General features: G+C 40.1%; 1 protein-coding gene across 4 annotated transcripts in view; it reads right to left on the bottom strand.

The window, feature by feature from the left end:
• The window catches only part of IMPACT (impact RWD domain protein), a 34,890-nt gene extending 18,049 nt beyond the window's left edge, over nucleotides 1–16,841 (bottom strand). The window contains exons 1-4 of one of the 4 annotated variants that reach the window (XM_082641427.1): nucleotides 16,360–16,841; nucleotides 15,123–15,251; nucleotides 14,064–14,116; nucleotides 12,816–12,878 (exon numbers count right to left, since the gene is read on the bottom strand). In XM_082641427.1, coding sequence (XP_082497553.1) covers nucleotides 12,816–12,878; nucleotides 14,064–14,116; nucleotides 15,123–15,251; nucleotides 16,360–16,395 — 281 coding nt within the window. In that variant the 5' untranslated portion in view covers nucleotides 16,396–16,841. The other 3 variants (XM_082641425.1, XM_082641428.1, XM_082641426.1) reach the window with 3 other exon arrangements.
• Between the last annotated feature and the right edge of the window lie 868 nt (nucleotides 16,842–17,709).

Below are 17,709 nucleotides of genomic sequence, written 5' to 3'. Positions count from 1 at the left end.
GTTAAATGATGGCAACAGCAATAAAATAAAGGCCCAAGTGTCTACTCTTAGGAAATGACACTAATTTTAGATAAGTTTTAATAAGTGTGTTTAAAGAAATCATCATACTACTTCATAACACCTTACCTCCTTCCTCTAACAGTTGCTCTTGAAACCATCATCTTTTTATCACCACTCATCAGCACCCAAAGGAAAATTTCAAAACAAGCATTCAGAAGAAAACAACACTGTTTTCAAATAATTCTGTATCCTCAAACCCTCCCATCTCACCCATAACTCCTGAGTACTAAAACAATCCTCCGTGTCCTTTGGCAACCTGTCTTATTTAGAGAGAGCAAAAGTCAATTGGAAAGGTTTTAAAAAACTGAGAATGTTGGTTGAGTTTCTTTTAAACAATTCCTACCCCCATCCTCTCTTCTCAATAAAAGATTTAGAGGTATAGAGACAGAGAAGGGTAAAATGTACTGAGTATATACTAAGCCCAAAGTACATTATATGTATCAACACATTTAATGCTCATAATTGTCTAATAGAGTAGGTTTTATTTCCCCATTGTACAGATGAGGAAGCAGACCTAGAAAGATCAATTAACTTGTCTAAGACAATAAGCAGTAAGAAGTCCAGAGCCAGAAAGTGAATGTAGACTTACTCCAAAGCTCAGGTCGCCCACTGCGTTTTGCTCTCCTATCAAGCAGCTGTGTCCTTAGGCAAGTAAGACACTTGAGCTCTGAGTCTCAGTTTCCTCACCTATAAAACAGATTCACAGTATCTTGCCTTACTTTACAAAAGTAGTCTCTTTTCAAGTGGACCTATCTTAATTCACTCAACAGATCTTTAAGGGCCTTGCCTATACACCAAGTACTACGTGCAGCCCTGGGGGTATGGTAGTGAATGAGAAAACGGGGTCCCCTGTCTCAGTGTTTACAGTTATTATCCTTACAAATGTATGGTTTTATATGTAATTCTCTCCATCCCCTAATCTCATTCTATTTAATTCATCACATCATCATCACCAAAAGTAGTAGCACTAATATCCAGTATGTATTGAACACCTACTATATAAGATGTAGAAAATGCTTTGTTACTTCACTTAATCCTCATTCATAACCACCCTTTGAGACAGGAAAATCATCCCTCTGTGAATATATATTCACATTCAGATTTGTCGTTATTGTTGTTAGGGGACTATTGGAGGCAGGGGACGATGGAAAACACCTTGGAAGGATTTTCACAATTAATAGGTAATTTTTCCTAATAATAAAGAAACTAAACCTTAACTCCAAATTTCCTCTCCTCTGGCCCATGGCTTCCTGCAGAAAAATATACAACAGCACTCTGCCCATAATCATTTATTAAATGCTTCCTTCTTCCCTGGTATTTAACTAGACCTACTGAAATCCATTTTAAGGAACTTGTAGTGGATGTGAAACGTTTCCCAAAGAAAATGAAAATTAAATTATTTGTTCCCCTGGACCCCAAATTTATCACTGATGGTGGTTTGGGTGTTTTTATTGTTATTGTTATTACTGCTGTATTTGTGTTTTCTCTCATGACAATAATTTGTTCATATCTTTTTTTTTTGATTCAAGTATAGTTGATTGTTCATATTTTTTAACTACAGACTAGGATTTGGTGGTTTTCAAACTTTTGCCTTCGCTGTAATGAAATCTCCCACAGAAACAGACAGAAGCTGTAGTCTTCCCTCCTATGCCCTTCTTCCCCTCACCCAATGGTCCTTGAGGAAGTCAGCTGAATCCTAAAAATTGGTACAAAATCTGAGAACTACTCATTATAGGGTGAGATGCTAAGCTTTTATTTATGAAATTAAGTTATGGTAAAGTAGCTGAATATAAAAAGTCTAGAACAAAATTTGTTTCAAACTGAATAAAAGATCAACTTGGATTAAAAACTGATATTTTAGTTGAGATATACTGCGATTAAATACACTTAAATAACTATTATCCAATTCAGAATGATCAAAACAAAAGTCAAGTTACTTGTTTTACTTGTGGCTCTAATTTTTGTATCTTTAATATTCCAATATTTATATTTGTTGACTTAAGGGTAAAGCTATTCACTACAATGTACTACTAAGTTGTGTGACCTTAGACAAATCACTTGATCTGAGTTTCCATCATCTCATTTGCAAAATGACAAAACTGGATGAGATGATTCTTCTAACAAGAACAACCAAATTGAGAGCTGCTATTATATAGTGTTGAAATACATTACATGGATTATGTCACTTAATCCTTACAATGATATTATTCTTTTATCCTCATTTTACAGATGAGAAAGAGGTCACACTATTTCAAAAACTGACTCCAGAAGCCTGACAAAGACAGCCTTAACATCAGCTTGACTAAACTTCAGACAGGCTGAGCTTCCTGACTCTAGGTCCTGACCTCTCTCTTCTTAGAGCATTTTCTTTACAAAACTTGTCACTGTAAATTCTTCCTTTGCTCCTTTGGAATTATGGACATCTTTTTAGAAGTTCTGTCAGTGTTAGAACCTAGGAGTGTCTTTCTCAAGGACCTGGGAGCCATTCTTTTGAAATGCAGTCATCAAGGAAGACAGTGCCCTATCTCCCAGTCTCTGTTGGCTAGTAGGGGCCTAACTCCTGATGAGCCACAATTTGCAAACACAGATAGCCTAATCACAGAGAAACACACTTGCAAACTCAGGAAGAAACTTAATGTGCTGGACACTCTCACTGACCAACCCCCCAGCATCCCCCAGTACTTTCTACAGCTCATCCCAGCCCTTAAAAACCGTACTGCCTTTTGTTTCAGGAAGTGGAGTTCAGACTGAGTTCTGCCTCTCTCCCCTGTTGCAATAGTCCTGAAGAAAGTCTTCCTTGCCTGTTTAATTTGGTCTGGTGCACTTTCTGCTTTGACAAGCCTCACTCTCCAAGTTCCAAACCTAAGACTTCATTATACATCAGAATGTGGGACTTCCGGGTAAGATGGCGGAAGAGTAAGACGCGGAGATCACCTTCCTCCCCACGGATACACCAGAAATACAGCTACACGTGGAACAACTCCTACAGAACACCTACTGAACGCTGGCAGAAGACCCCAGACCTCCCAAAAGGCAAGAAACCCCCCACATACCTGGGTAGGGCAAAGCGGAGAGATCCCCACACAGAGGATCGGTGCCGAGCGGCACTCACCAGCCCGAGAGGCTTGTCTGCTCGCCCGCCAGGGCGCGCAGCGCTGGAAGCTGAGGCTCAGGCTTCGGTCAGAGCGCAGGGAGAGGACTGGGGCTGGCGGCGAGAACTCAGCCTGAAGGGGGCTAATGTGCCACAGCTAGCCGGGAGGGAGTCCGGGAAAACTCTGGAGCTGCTGAAGAGGCAAGAGACTTTTTCTTCCCTCTTGGTTTCCTGGTGCGCGAGGAGAGGGGATTAAGAGCGCTGCTTAAAGGGGCTCCACAGACGGGCGCGAGTCACGACTGAAAGCGCGGAGTCCAGAGACGGGCGTGGGACGCTGGGGCTGCTGCTGCTGCCGCCAAGAAGCCTGTGTGCGAGCACAGGTCACTGCCCACACCGCCCTTCCGGGAGCCTGTGCAGCCCGCCACTGCCGGGGTCCCGGGATCCAGGGGCGGCTTCCCTGGGAGAACGCACGGCGCGCCTCGGGCTGGTGCAACGTCACGCCGACCTTTGCCGCTGCAGGCTCGCCCCACACTCCGTGCCCCTCCCTCCCGCCCGGCCTGAGTGAGCCAGAGTCCCCGAAGAGAATGCTCCTTTAACCCTGTCCTGCCTGAGCGAAGAACAGACGCCCTCCGGCGACCTACACGCAGAGGCGGGGCCAAATCCAAAGCTGAGACCCAGGAGCTGTGAGAACAAAGAAGAGAAAGGGAAACCTCTCCCAGCAGCCTCAGAAGCAGCGGATTAAAGCTCCACAATCAACTTGATGTACCCTGCATCTGTGGAATACATGAATAGACAACACATCATCCCAAATTGAGGAGCCCGGAGTCAGTGCTGTGCCTCTGAGGTGGGAGAGCCAACTTCAGGACACTGGTCCACAAGAGACCTCCCAGCTCCACATAATATCAAACGGCGAAAATCTTCCAGAGATCTCCATCTCAACACCAGCACCCAGCTTCACTCAACGACCAGCAGGCTACAGTGCTGGACACCCTAAGCCAAACAACTAGCAAGACAGGAACACAACGCCACCCATTAGCAGAGAGGTGGCCTAAACTCATAAAAAGTCTGCAGACACCCCAAAACACACCACCAGACGTGGACCTGCCCACCAGAAAGACAAGATCCAGCCTCATCCACTAGAACACAGGCACTAGTCCCCTCCACCAGGAAGCCTACACAACCCACTAAACCAACCTTAGCCACTGGGGACAGACACCAAAAACAACGGGAACTACGAACCTGCAGCCTGCAAAAAGGAGACCCCAAACACAGTAACATAAGCAAAATGAGAAGACAGAAAAACACACAGCAGGAGAAGGAGCAAGATAAAAACCCACCAGATCTAACAAATGAAGAGGTAATAGGCAGTCTACCTGAAAAAGAATTCAGAATAATGATGGTAAAGATGATCCAAGATTCTATTTCCCAGATCCAAAATCTTGGAAATAGAATAGACAAAATGCAAGAAACAGTTAACAAGGACCTAGAAGAACTAAAGATGAATCAAGCATCGATTAAAAACACAATACATGAAATAAAAAATACTCTAGATGGGATCAATAGCAGAATAACTGAGGCAGAAGAACGGATAAGTGAGGTGGAAGATAAAATAGTGGAAATAACTGCTGCAGAGCAAAATAAAGAAAAAAGAATGAAACGAACAGAGGACAGTCTCAGAGACCTCTGGGACAACATTAAACGCACCAACATTCGAATTATAGGGGTTCCAGAAGAAGAAGAGAAAAAGAAAGGGACTGAGAAAATATTTGAAGAGATTATAGTTGAAAACTTCCCTAATATGGGAAAGGAAATAGTTAATCAAGTCCAGGAGGCACAGAGAGTCCCATACAGAATAAATCCAAGGAGAAATACGCCAAGACACATATTAATCAAACTGTCAAAAATTAAACACAAAGAAATCATATTAAAAGCAGCAAGGCAAAAACAACAAATAACACACAAGGGAATCCCCATCAGGATAACAGCTGATCTCTCAGCAGAAACTCTACAAGCCAGAAGGGAGTGGCAGGACATAATTAAAGTGATGAAGGAGAAAAACCTGCAACCAAGATTACTCTACCCAGCAAGGATCTCATTCAGATTTGATGGAGAAATTAAAACGTTTACAGACAAGCAAAAGCTGAGAGAATTCAGCACCACCAAACCAGCTTTACAACAAATGCTAAAGGAACTTCTCTAGGCAAGAAACACAACAGAAGTAAAAGACCTACAATAACGAACCCAAAACAATTAAGAAAATGGGAACAGGAACATACATATCAATAATTACCTTAAATGTAAATGGACTAAATGCTCCCACCAAAAGACACAGATTGGCTGAATGGATACAAAAACAAGACCCATATATATGCTGTCTACAAGAGACCCACTTCAGACCTAGAGACACATACAGACTGAAAGTAAGGGGATGGAAAAAGATATTCCATGCAAATGGAAACCAAAAGAAAGCTGGAGTAGCAATTCTCATATCAGACAAAATAGACTTTAAAATAAGGACTACTAGAAGAGACAAAGAAGGACACTACCTAATGATCAAGGGATCGATCCAAGAAGAAGATATAACAATTGTAAATATTTATGCACCCAACATAGGAGCACCTCAATACATAAGGCAAATACTAACAGCCATAAAAGGAGAAATTGACAGTAACACACTCATAGTAGGGGACTTTAACACCCCACTTTCACCAATGGACAGATCATCCAAAATGAAAATAAATAAGGAAACACAAGCTTTAAATGATACATTAAACAAGATGGACTTAATTGATATTTATAGGACATTCCATCCAAAAACAACAGAATACACATTTTTCTCAAGTGCTCATGGAACATTCTCCAGGATAGATCATATCTTGGGTCACAAATCAAGCCTTGGTAAATTTAAGAAAATTGAAATTGTATCAAGTATCTTTTCCGACCACAATGCTATGAGACTAGATATCAATTACAGGAAAAGATCTGTAAAAAATACAAACACATGGAGGCTAAACAATACACTACTTAATAACGAAGTGATCACTGAAGAAATCAAAGAGGAAATTAAAAAATACCTAGAAACAAATGACAATGGAGACACGACGACCCAAAACCTATGGGATGCAGCAAAAGCAGTTCTAAGAGGGAAGTTTATAGCAATACAATCCCACCTTAAGAAACAGGAAACATCTCGAATAAACAACCTAACCTTGCACCTAAAGCAATTAGAGAAAGAAGAACAAAAACATCCCAAAGTTAGCAGAAGGAAAGAAATCATAAAAATCAGATCAGAAATAAATGAAAAAGAAATGAAGGAAACGATAGCAAAGATCAATAAAACTAAAAGCTGGTTCTTTGAGAAGATAAACAAAATTGATAAACCATTAGCCAGACTCATCAAGAAAAAAAGGGAGAAGACTCAAATCAATAGAATTAGAAATGAAAAAGGAGAAGTAACAACTGACACTGCAGAAATACAAAAGATCATGAGAGATTACTATAAGCAACTCTATGCCAATAAAATGGACTACCTGGAAGAAATGGACAAATTCTTAGAAATGCACAACCTGCCAAGACTGAACCAGGAAGAAATAGAAAATATGAACAGACCAATCACAAGCACTGAAATTGAGACTGTGATAAAAAATCTTCCAACAAACAAAAGCCCAGGACCAGATGGCTTCACAGGCGAATTCTATCAAGCATTTAGAGAAGAGCTAACACCTATCCTTCTGAAACTCTTCCAAAATATAGCAGAGGGAGGAACACTCCCAAACTCATTCTACGAGGCCACCATCACCTTGATACCAAAACCAGACAAGGATGTCACAAAGAAAGAAAACTACAGGCCAATATCACTGATGAACATAGATGCAAAAATCCTCAACAAAATACTAGCAAACAGAATCCAAGAGCACATTAAAAGGATCATACACCATGATCAAGTGGGGTTTATTCCAGGAATGCAAGGATTCTTCAATATACGCAAATCAATCAACGTGATACACCATATTAACAAATTGAAGGAGAAAAACCATATGATCATCTCAATAGATGCAGAGAAAGCTTTCGACAAAATTCAACACCCATTTATGATAAAAACCCTGCAGAAAGTAGGCATAGAGGGAACTTTCCTCAACATAATAAAGGCCATATATGACAAACCCACAGCCAGCATCGTCCTCAATGGTGAAAAACTGAAACCATTTCCACTAAGATCAGGAACAAGACAAGGCTGCCCACTCTCACCACTCTTATTCAACCTAGTTTTGGAAGTTTTAGCCACAGCAATCAGAGAAGAAAAGGAAATAAAAGGAATCCAAATCGGAAAAGAAGAAGTAAAGCTGTCACTGTTTGCAGATGACATGATCCTATACATAGAGAATCCTAAAGATGCTACCAGAAAACTACTAGAGTTAATCAATGAATTTGGTCAAGTTGCAGGATACAAAATTAATGCACAGAAATCTCTGGCATTCCTATATACTGATGATGAAAAATCTGAAAGTGAAATCAAGGAAACACTCCCATTTACCATTGCAACAAAAAGAATAAAATATCTAGGAATAAACCTACCTAAGGAGACAAAAGACCTGTATGCAGAAAATTATAAGACACTGATGAAAGAAATTAAAGATGATACAAATAGATGGAGAGATGTACCATGTTCTTGGATTGGAAGAATCAACATTGTGAAAATGACTCTACTACCCAAAGCAATCTACAGGTTCAATGCAATCCCTATCAAACTACCACTGGCATTTTTCACAGAACTAGAACAAAAAATTTCACAATTTGTATGGAAACACAAAAGACCCCGAATAGCCAAAGCAATCTTGAGAACGAAAAATGGAGCTGGAGGAATCAGGCTCCCTGACTTCAGACTATACTACAAAGCTACAGTAATCAAGACAGTATGGTACTGGCACAAAAACAGAAAGATAGATCAATGGAACAGGATAGAAAGCCCAGAGTTAAACCCACGGACATATGGTCACCTTATCTTTGATAAAGGAGGCAGGAATGTACAGTGGAGAAAGGACAGTCTCTTCAATAAGTGGTGCTGGGAAAACTGGATAGGGACATGTAAAAGTATGAGATTAGATCACTCCCTAACACCATACACAAAAATAAGCTCAAAATGGATTAAAGACCTAAATGTAAGGCCAGACACTATCAAACTCTTAGAGGAACACATAGGCAGAACACTCTATGACATAAATCACAGCAAGATCCTTTTTGACCCACCTCCTAGAGAAATGGAAATAAAGACAAAAATAAACACATGGGACCTAATGAAACTTAAAAGCTTTTGCACAGCAAAGGAAACCATAAACAAGACCAAAAGACAACCCTCAGAATGGGAGAAAATATTTGCAAATGAAGCAACTGACAAAGGATTAATCTCCAAAATTTATAAGCAGTTCATGCAGCTCAATAACAAAAAAACAAACAACCCAATCCAAAAATGGGCAGAAGACCTAAATAGACATTTCTCCACAGAAGATATACAGACTGCCAACAAACACATGAAAGGATGCTCAACATCTTTACTCATTAGAGAAATGCAAATCAAAACTACAATGAGATATCATCTCACACCAGTCAGAATGGCCATCATCAAAAAATCTAGAAACAATAAATGCTGGAGAGGGTGTGGAAAAAAGGGAACACTCTTGCACTGCTGGTGGGAATGTGAATTGGTACAGCCGCTATGGAGAACGGTATGGAGGTTCCTTAAAAAACTACAAATAGAACTACCATATGACCCAGCAATCCCACTACTGGGCATATACCCTGAGAAAACCATAATTCAAAAAGAGACATGTACCAAAATGTTCATAGCAGCCCTATTTACAATAGCCCGGAGATGGAAACAACCTAAGTGTCCATCATCGGATGAATGGATAAAGAAGATGTGGCACATATATACAATGGAATATTACTCAGCCATAAAAAGAAATGAAATTGAGCTATTTGTAATGAGGTGGATAGACCTAGAGTCTGTCATACAGAGTGAAGTAAGTCAGAAAGAGAAAGACAAATACTGTATGCTAACACATATATATGGAATTTAAGAAAAAAAAAATGTCATGAAGAACATAGGGGTAAGACAGGAATAAAGACACAGACCTACTAGAGAATGGACTTGAGGATATGGGGAGGGGGAAGGGTAAGCTGTGACAAAGTGAAAGAGTGGCATGGACATATATACACTACCAAACGTAAGGTAGATAGCTAGTGGGAAGCAGCCGCATAGCACAGGGAGATCAGCTTGGTGCCTTGTGACCGCCTGGAGGGGTGGGATAGGGAGGCTGGGAGGGAGACGCAAAAGGGAGGGGATATGGAAACATATGTATATGTATAACTGATTAAATTTGTTATAAGGCAAAAAATTTAAAAAAAAAAATTAAAAAAATAAAAATAAAAATAAAAATAAAAAAAAAAAAAGAATGTGAAGAGCTGTGGGAAATTAATCATTTTCTTGGATTTAAATTAAATAGTGTTGAAATGGACTATCATAAATTCAAATTTTAAAAAATTTGAATCCTTTTCATTTTCTCTTAACACCAATTATATAATGTTCAAAGTATTTTTAAATGTTATTTACCTTTTGTTTTATTAAACTATTTTCATATATTCAAAATATCCGTATGTAAAATGTTTAAACAAAAATAAGGTATGATAAGCAAATGAGTCTAAATCTACACAATCATCAAATCCTAGTTTATGTTCCTAAGTACTTCTTTAACTGACCGTTCTTCTCCCTTGCATTCTTGTTGCCTTAATAAAGGTCTCCACTATCTCCCTCCTAGTTACTGACTGCTTTTCCTATGGTGTCCCTCGCTTCAAACTCTTCACAGCCCACCCTCCACACTGCCACACAAATCTCATTACATCACTCCCCTGCCTAAAATGCCTACAGCCTATAAGATAATGCCCACACTCCTTACCAGCTTACAGGTTCTTTTTTCTTACACCTACCTCAATTTCTATCCCTGGCATGTTGAACTATCTGCTGAACTCTGAAGATGCCAGGTTGCTTCACACCTACATGATTTTGCTCATGCAGTTCCTTCTATCAGAAAATCTCTTCCCCTCTGATCACCTGCCAAACACCACACCCAAAGGTCACCTTCAAAATGGAACCCTCCTTTACAACCTCACCACATGCCCAGAGACCTCTAAAAACAATAGCACTTGGTCCAAACCTCTCAGTAATTGTCACTATATTGTGTTGGTACACAATTAATGTATATTAATTTTTAAATTCCAAACTCCTAACAGAGTGCGAGCATATAGGAGATACTCATAAAATGTTTACTGGAAAGACTTAGTTTTCAGACTTCGTCCCTCCTTACATAAGAAAAAACATAGTTCATCTTCTTATCTAGGCAAAAATAAAATTTAGCATTCAAAATGATGCCAAATAAATATGAAAATCTTGATAATGTTACAATATTTAGAACATAATGAAACTATAAACATTAAGAACTATATCCATACATTTAAAATGTTTAATTTTCAATGACTAATAGTGTTTTTCACTTGTTGCCCCCTGCTGGGATTTTATGGGAAAATATGATTAAAAGTTGTCACATAAAACTTTTAAAAACAGAATGTACATTTCTATTTAGACCACATATGTGAAAATACTACTGTTGGACTGGGGTTATTTTCAAGTGTTTTTAATAAACAAGACAGTATGAACCATATCCTATGTTTAGAACAAACTCCTTTGTTATTTCTGATCCTTCCTAATTCTCTAAGTAGCTCAAGTGAACTACTTAAGGAGAACAGCAAGTTGTGTCCTTATAGGAGGGTATCTCTTAATAAAGGGGGGCACTTTTGGGGCAGAAAAAAGGCAGATGGGAAGCCATTTCAGAGTGCATGACATTGTGCATAGATAGGAGAAAAATCTAATTGATGAATATGATTAACAGGATGGAAGCCAAGTGTTGGAAGATTTTTCAAGAAGAGAAAGTGTTCGACACCACCAAAAGTTACAGAGGTCAAGTAAGATAAGAACTGAAAAATGACTGTAAGATGTATAATTACAACATCATTGGTGAGCAAATTTGCAGTATATTTATCTTATTCTACTTTAGGGGGGAGATAAATTGGTAAATAGGCATAAATAAAAGATTACAGAAAGAAGTTTGTTGGGGGCACAAAAGTTGGAGTGGCCAGTAAGGTCAGGGACAGGTATCAGAAAACATTTCTGATGAGGATGACTGAATCACTAAATGGGGGCCTCTCCCATTGATATGTCCAGTTCTTGGTTACTTCCAGAGTCAAGTGTAAACCTAGGAACTCAAGGAAGACCACACTTCCTCTAGGAAGGAACAAATAGAATCAATTCCATGAAGACTTTTTAAATTAAATACTCTGTGAGGAAAAGAAACCTGGTCTAGATCCCACAGATACAAAGGGGGTTCTCTCACTGTGCCAAATGGGGTAGCCACCTACAACATATAAGACGATCCTTACCAGTTCCTGGATTACAGTAAAACTGATGTTCCAGAACATTATTTGTTGTACTAAATTAATGTATCTCATTAAGATTAACCCAAATCACAGAAATATCTTCTCTGGACTACTTCACTAGCCTCCTGATATCCCACATCTATTCTTGCTCCCTTCCAATCAGTTCTCACCCAGAAACAGAATGGTGTTTTCAAAATGAAAATCTTATCATGGCATCACACCACTTAAAACTCTTCTCTGCTTCCCAAAGGTCTTAGGATAAAGACAAAAATCCTCAACATGGCCTACAGGACTCTCCATAACTTCCCCTGCCTACCTTACTAGGTCATTTTCCCACCATGTTCCCTTCTCTCCTCCCCTCTCTTTTCCCACTTAATACCACCATTACGTTGTATCTTAACATGTGCCAAACTCATTGACAGAGAGCCTTTGCACATGCTGTGGCCCTTCACTGGAGTTATCTTCACTTAAGTAACTTAGCTCTTAAGTCAAACAAGCCATCCCTGACCTCCTAGACTAGGTCAGGACTTCTTTCAAACTCAATTAGTACTGTATATTAATATCTTTCTTTTACAGAACTTATCACAGCTGCAGTGTGACATTCATTTTTACAATGTTATGAGTAATATCTCCCCTACCTGCAAATTCTAAATGAAAACAGGGACCATTTCTGTTTTTGCTAATAATGCGTATCCAGGATCTAGTACAATGCCTGCCATGTAGCATTTGTTGAATGAATGAAAGAGTGAAAAATACAGTATATCAATAGACTCTCAGTCTTATGGCCTAATACAAGAACGTTACCATTAAAAATATATAGTAGTTTAATGAATAATTATGCTTAGGATTCTGCTGTTACCAGTTTCATTCAACATAGCCTATGAAAACAGCAAAATAAGAGCAGTATCTCTGAATTTACTTTCACAAGCTGGCTAACTGTCTTTATAGCTATTAGTTCTAAATAATAGTGTATTTTTGTTTCTAAGCAGAATTCGTATCAAATGTATATATAAAATTACATATATAACCAATCTTTCAAGGATTTTTCAAGTATATTCTTTTTGTTAATGGAAAAGCAGCTTAACAAAAAGTTTAGAAAAGGCCCTAACATATCATGATTCCAACAAAGGCCCACAATAGAGTCACTCAGAATTTTTTAAAATTATTCATCACTTACATATATATTTCCTCAAGGCTATTCGATAAATCTGCACGTTCTTGCCCTTGAAGCCAAGGAGCACTAAGATTAAATACAACAAAATAAAGAAGATTATTCAAAGATTGTGTTTATATCTCAAAGAAAAAATACTGATTAATCACAAACTTGTTTCATTTAACTTTAAAAATTTTTCTATTTTCATCAAAATGTTATGTTATGTTGTATAAATCGATATAGTTCCAAAATGCTTTCATTGGCATTAATTCATTTATTCCTCCCCCAAAACCATGAGGAAGCCAACACCATTATTATTCAATTAAAATATGGCTTAAAAAACAGAGGAGTTCATAGGATATCATAAATCTGCCCTAGTTTACCTAAGTGGCAGAAGAGGTTCCAGAATCTAAATTTCCAGATTCACAGTATTTGCCACACTATCAGGACTTCCCAATTTTTTCTAACTGGTATCTCAAAAACAACTCTAACAAATAAGTCAGTTGCCACATGACTGTAAGAAAAACAATCAACTATTTCTGAAAAGGGCACAGATGTTTACAAGCATTCTATAATACCTTTCACTGTCAATAAAAATGAAATATTACAGAACCATGAGTAATAACAAACTTTACCGCTATGGTTTTAAAACACTCATACAAAAGACAATCCCACTGGGAGGTAAAAATTTTAGTAATTGAGATTTAATGCAATTCTGTCTGCACAGGTTTATACAGCTTAGTAGGTCAAGCAGGCAAGGTGGAGCAAAGGTTAGTTGCAATCAACAGGTCATGACTCATTAAGACTGCGCTTGGGCTGCTGAGATGGCTGCTCCACAACAAGGGCAGGACAAGCTCCACAAGCACCATGGGTGATTCCTGGAAGGCAGGCCGTCTTACACAGAGGCATGTCAAGGAACTGGCGCGATCAGCAGAACCAGGTTAGGAGCAACTCTATAGGCCAAGGTTTCTAGATTGCTAGGTTGTCTAAAGAGGAAGATTTCCCTCCCTGTCTCTAAAGATAATTCTGTAGCTATTTTACCCTCTATGGATCCTCTGATTCTCTTTTATACTAAGTGGCAAACTTCAAAGTGTTTTTACATAATTTAATTTTTAAATTTAAATGCTCTACATCAAGTCCAAAAGGTGTTTTTAATTTCTACATACATTTTGATAAGGTAGTCTATATGAACACAATGTACAATACAGAGAAACAATCTTTGAAAAGTATAATCTTTTTATAAAAAAATATAAATGTAGAAATATAGCTTACTTCAGTTGATAAATAGGTGGCGCTGTACCTGGGTATTCATTCGGTAGCATCACCTACAAAGCAGTTTAAAAACAAATCTGCTTATACTTCATCATGGCTCAAAAATAACAACATTCATAAAGCCAGTCATTGGACAGGTTTCTAACGTGCCAAACTAAGAAACAAAACCATTGTTTTGTTAAACTTCAGGAGAGAATTCCCACCTCATATTTATGCTTCTGCCTTAAATATGTTGTTAAGATGATGCCAATCTTTTAAGAAGGAGATCATTATTTGCAGAGAAAGTATAAAAGCAATGAAAATTAGAAAATAAGTGGGGAGGACAAAGACAAAAGGAAAAGAAAAACTGAAATAGGGGCTTTATACCCCAACCCCAAATGAAAGAGCGGCATTATAACATGTTCCAGATATTTTTCTTAAGAAATTAAAAAAAAAAAATCCTACCAGACACTATTAAATACATTAAATAGCTAACACTTAATAGAGAACCATGCACGTTTCTTTTCAAATCAGTATTACTATAAAAACAAATACTGACAAAAACTCAATTTGGCATCTTTTATGTTGGAAGTATAGGTAGTCATCAAAGAATAAGCATTAAAATAGAAAGCCATAGCTGATGTTTTCATTTATCCTAACCACAACTGATTCCCAACTAACAAAGAAATGAGTATCTACTCTATGAACCATCTAAATAACTAACCTATTCTTCCTCTTAATGTCAGTCCTCTTCCCAGGTTTAGACTCTCTTCTATTAAACGTACAGGATAGTGAAAGGAAGTGAAACTCAAGTCTGCCAATGGTACATTAAGAACACTTAAATAAATAAAATAATTGGGAGAGAAAAGATTGAGACTATCTATGAAAGCATTACTTGAGAGTGATCTGAGATTTAATTACCCATATGTTTAGATCATCAATCGTTAACAAAAGCCAACAACAAAAAGACAATTCAGAACAAGTCACACAAGAATAATCATTAGAGGAATACAACAGCAGTCAATCATACAAGAGTCAACCCTGTAACTGGAAAATGGCTGTAGAGAAGGGCAAAAATACCTGCAAGCAGAGTGTCCATTTGGGGTCATCTATATCGTCGCTAATTCTAATACAAAATATTTTGGCACAGTCATCAATGACACACCATTCCTCGCCATATATAGCTGCCATTGCTTCAATTTCCTCATTCTGAAAGAGGTTGATGGGGGGAAAAAAAGTCAAAGAATGCACCGACCCTAAAAACAGTCAAAGAATGCACCGACCCTAAAAACCTGAGTTTTCCTTATTGCTTTATAAGGTATTTGTATTTAACATCACCAGCTTGGATGAAGGATCCCTGAATGAACGATACCAAACGTTCTCAGCAGCCGGTCACCACGTTCTACTCTGGGTACAAGACACGATTGCAATGACTGGCACCAGCCTTGCTACTACATCACTGTGCTTTTGACCACTGCTGAGCCAAAATATTCATGCACTCCCATATCCTGCAGTGAGATTTACAAATGAAAGGATAAACATAACTCCTCCGCTCCACCTTCTCTTTTTAACAGGTAACCCCACGCCCCCACTCCCTGGTGGCACTGTTACTTATTATATTCTCCCTATATTACTACTGGCTATCTCCTTCGTTGTGTTTGTTTTGAATTTGGGCACGAGGCTGGGCGGTTGTTGGGGTTTTTGGTCATCAAACCCTCGAAACATTTCAGAAATTACTCTTTTTGTTTCGTCTTAAAGAAGAGTAAAACCGGACCTAAAGGTAAAAATGGGAAGCAAAGTATACATTCAACTTTGTATCGTCTCATTTTGTCCTCATAGCACATTCGGAAAAGCTTTAAGAGCGCCCACGTGAGCCACGCGCTGGGGAAAGCTCAACGCCAAGAGGAGGAAGGTTCAGTGACTCCAGGGTCTGTGTTACTATTGCCCGTTTTGCGAAAGCAGAAACGGTTCTTAAGTGACCTGTCCAAGGTGACCCGGCGGGGACAGGGCGGGGAGCAGAACCCGGGTTTCTGCCTCCGGCCGGGAGCTGCTCAATCGCGTGTTGATGGTTGACGATGACGGCGCCCAAGGCAGGCCCAGCGCGCCGACACCTGTAAGCGGCCGGCCAGAGAGCGATCGGCTGAGATCAAGCGCCGGGGCAATGGGACGCGGCGGAGCGAACGGCGCGGCCTCGGGCGCGGGCGGTGCGGGCGAGACCGGGGGCGGCCCCAGACAGAGGCCCCTCGGCCGAGGAGGCCCGGGACGGTGAGGCGAGGCCGAGCCGAGCCTAAAGGTCGGCGCCCCGCCGGGGCCTCACCTGCCTCTGGTCGCTCCCTGCGTCCCCCTCAGCCATGTGGCCCCGGGAGCAGCCGACCGGCCACCGCCTGCCCAGGTCCGGAGCGCGGGGGCGGGGCGCTGCGACTGTGAGCCAAGCGCGGCCAGCAGCGCTGCCCGCAGCGCGGCCTGACCCGGAACCGCAAGCCAGCCACGCAGCGCGGCTCGCATCTGCTTCCGGGTTGCGGGCCAGGTGGGGCTAGGGGGATACCGGCGCCAGGGCTTCCTATTCTGGCCTCGCGCCCGCCTTTCCTCTCGTCTTCCGCCGGGTCGTGGGGACGCCGTCCCGCCCAAGCGGCGGCAGGAGAGTGTCTGGGCTCTGCTCCTGAAACCCGCCGGGGCTTCTGCTCGCCCACGGCGCAGTCGGTGCCATCGGAACCCCCCGGAGACATTGGGGAGTCAGCTTCACCGCAGCGTCCAGGAAGGGACTCACCGCAGTCCACAGCCCAAGACCCATCTTTGCATTTCAAGGCACGGTGTTTTTGTTTTAAGTGTTTTAAGATATTTTGTCTGATTTGAGCAAGGGTGGGTTTGATTTACCAAAAGCAGGAGAGCAGGAGAGAGCAGAAGGCAATTTTGAAAGCGTGCGGAAAAACTTAACTCACTCGCCGTTGTGTTGTGATAGTTTTCTTTGGTGTCCTTGGACATTTTGTCTGGGAGCATCTTTTGTTCAGGACGCTAGTTTTGCCAGTCAGCATGAAGGTCGTTGTTTCACTATCCAAAAAAACTTGAATAAGTTTGTGTCATTTCTCCCGTGTCCCCAACACGTACATTCCAATACATTGGTTGTGACTTATATTTGTAACTTTAGTTGAGATACCTTAATCAAGTCACTTAATGTCTTATTCGAGAGGCATTTTTATCACTTCTTGCCTCACTTTCTTCACACACGCGCACACACACACAAACTCAAAATACTACATCTTTCCTTTCTCCCGTCTTCCTTAACCACGGGCATGTTTTATTTCCCCTTTAAAACACTTGCCTGAATCAGGAGAATTCCGTAAATAATTCCACCCGAATTACTTTGAAGAGATCTTAACATAAGCCTTGTGGATTTATTCAACGGACATTAGGTTCTTATGTGCTAAACTTTGGAAATGCAGATTTAGATGTCGTGCATTGCCTTTAAGAAGCTAACGTGAGGGAACAAAAGTAAATCAGTATTTAAATGGACCAGAATTATGTCCTGTTAGTATCACAAGGAAGGCCATCTATTCAACTTTTATTGGGCTTCTTGTTTCAGACAGTGTTTGAACCGAGTTATTGAAGAAGAGGTAAGGGTTAGTTAATTGAAAAAGGAAGGAAATTGTTCCAAATGGAGAAAAAATAT

Source organism: Mesoplodon mirus (genome assembly GCF_964341445.2).
Source record: "Mesoplodon mirus genome assembly, chromosome: 13".
NCBI classification, from domain to species: Eukaryota; Metazoa; Chordata; class Mammalia; order Artiodactyla; family Ziphiidae; genus Mesoplodon; species Mesoplodon mirus.
Note: the sequence above shows the minus strand (reverse complement) of the source record. Positions and strands in the feature narration are given on the sequence as shown.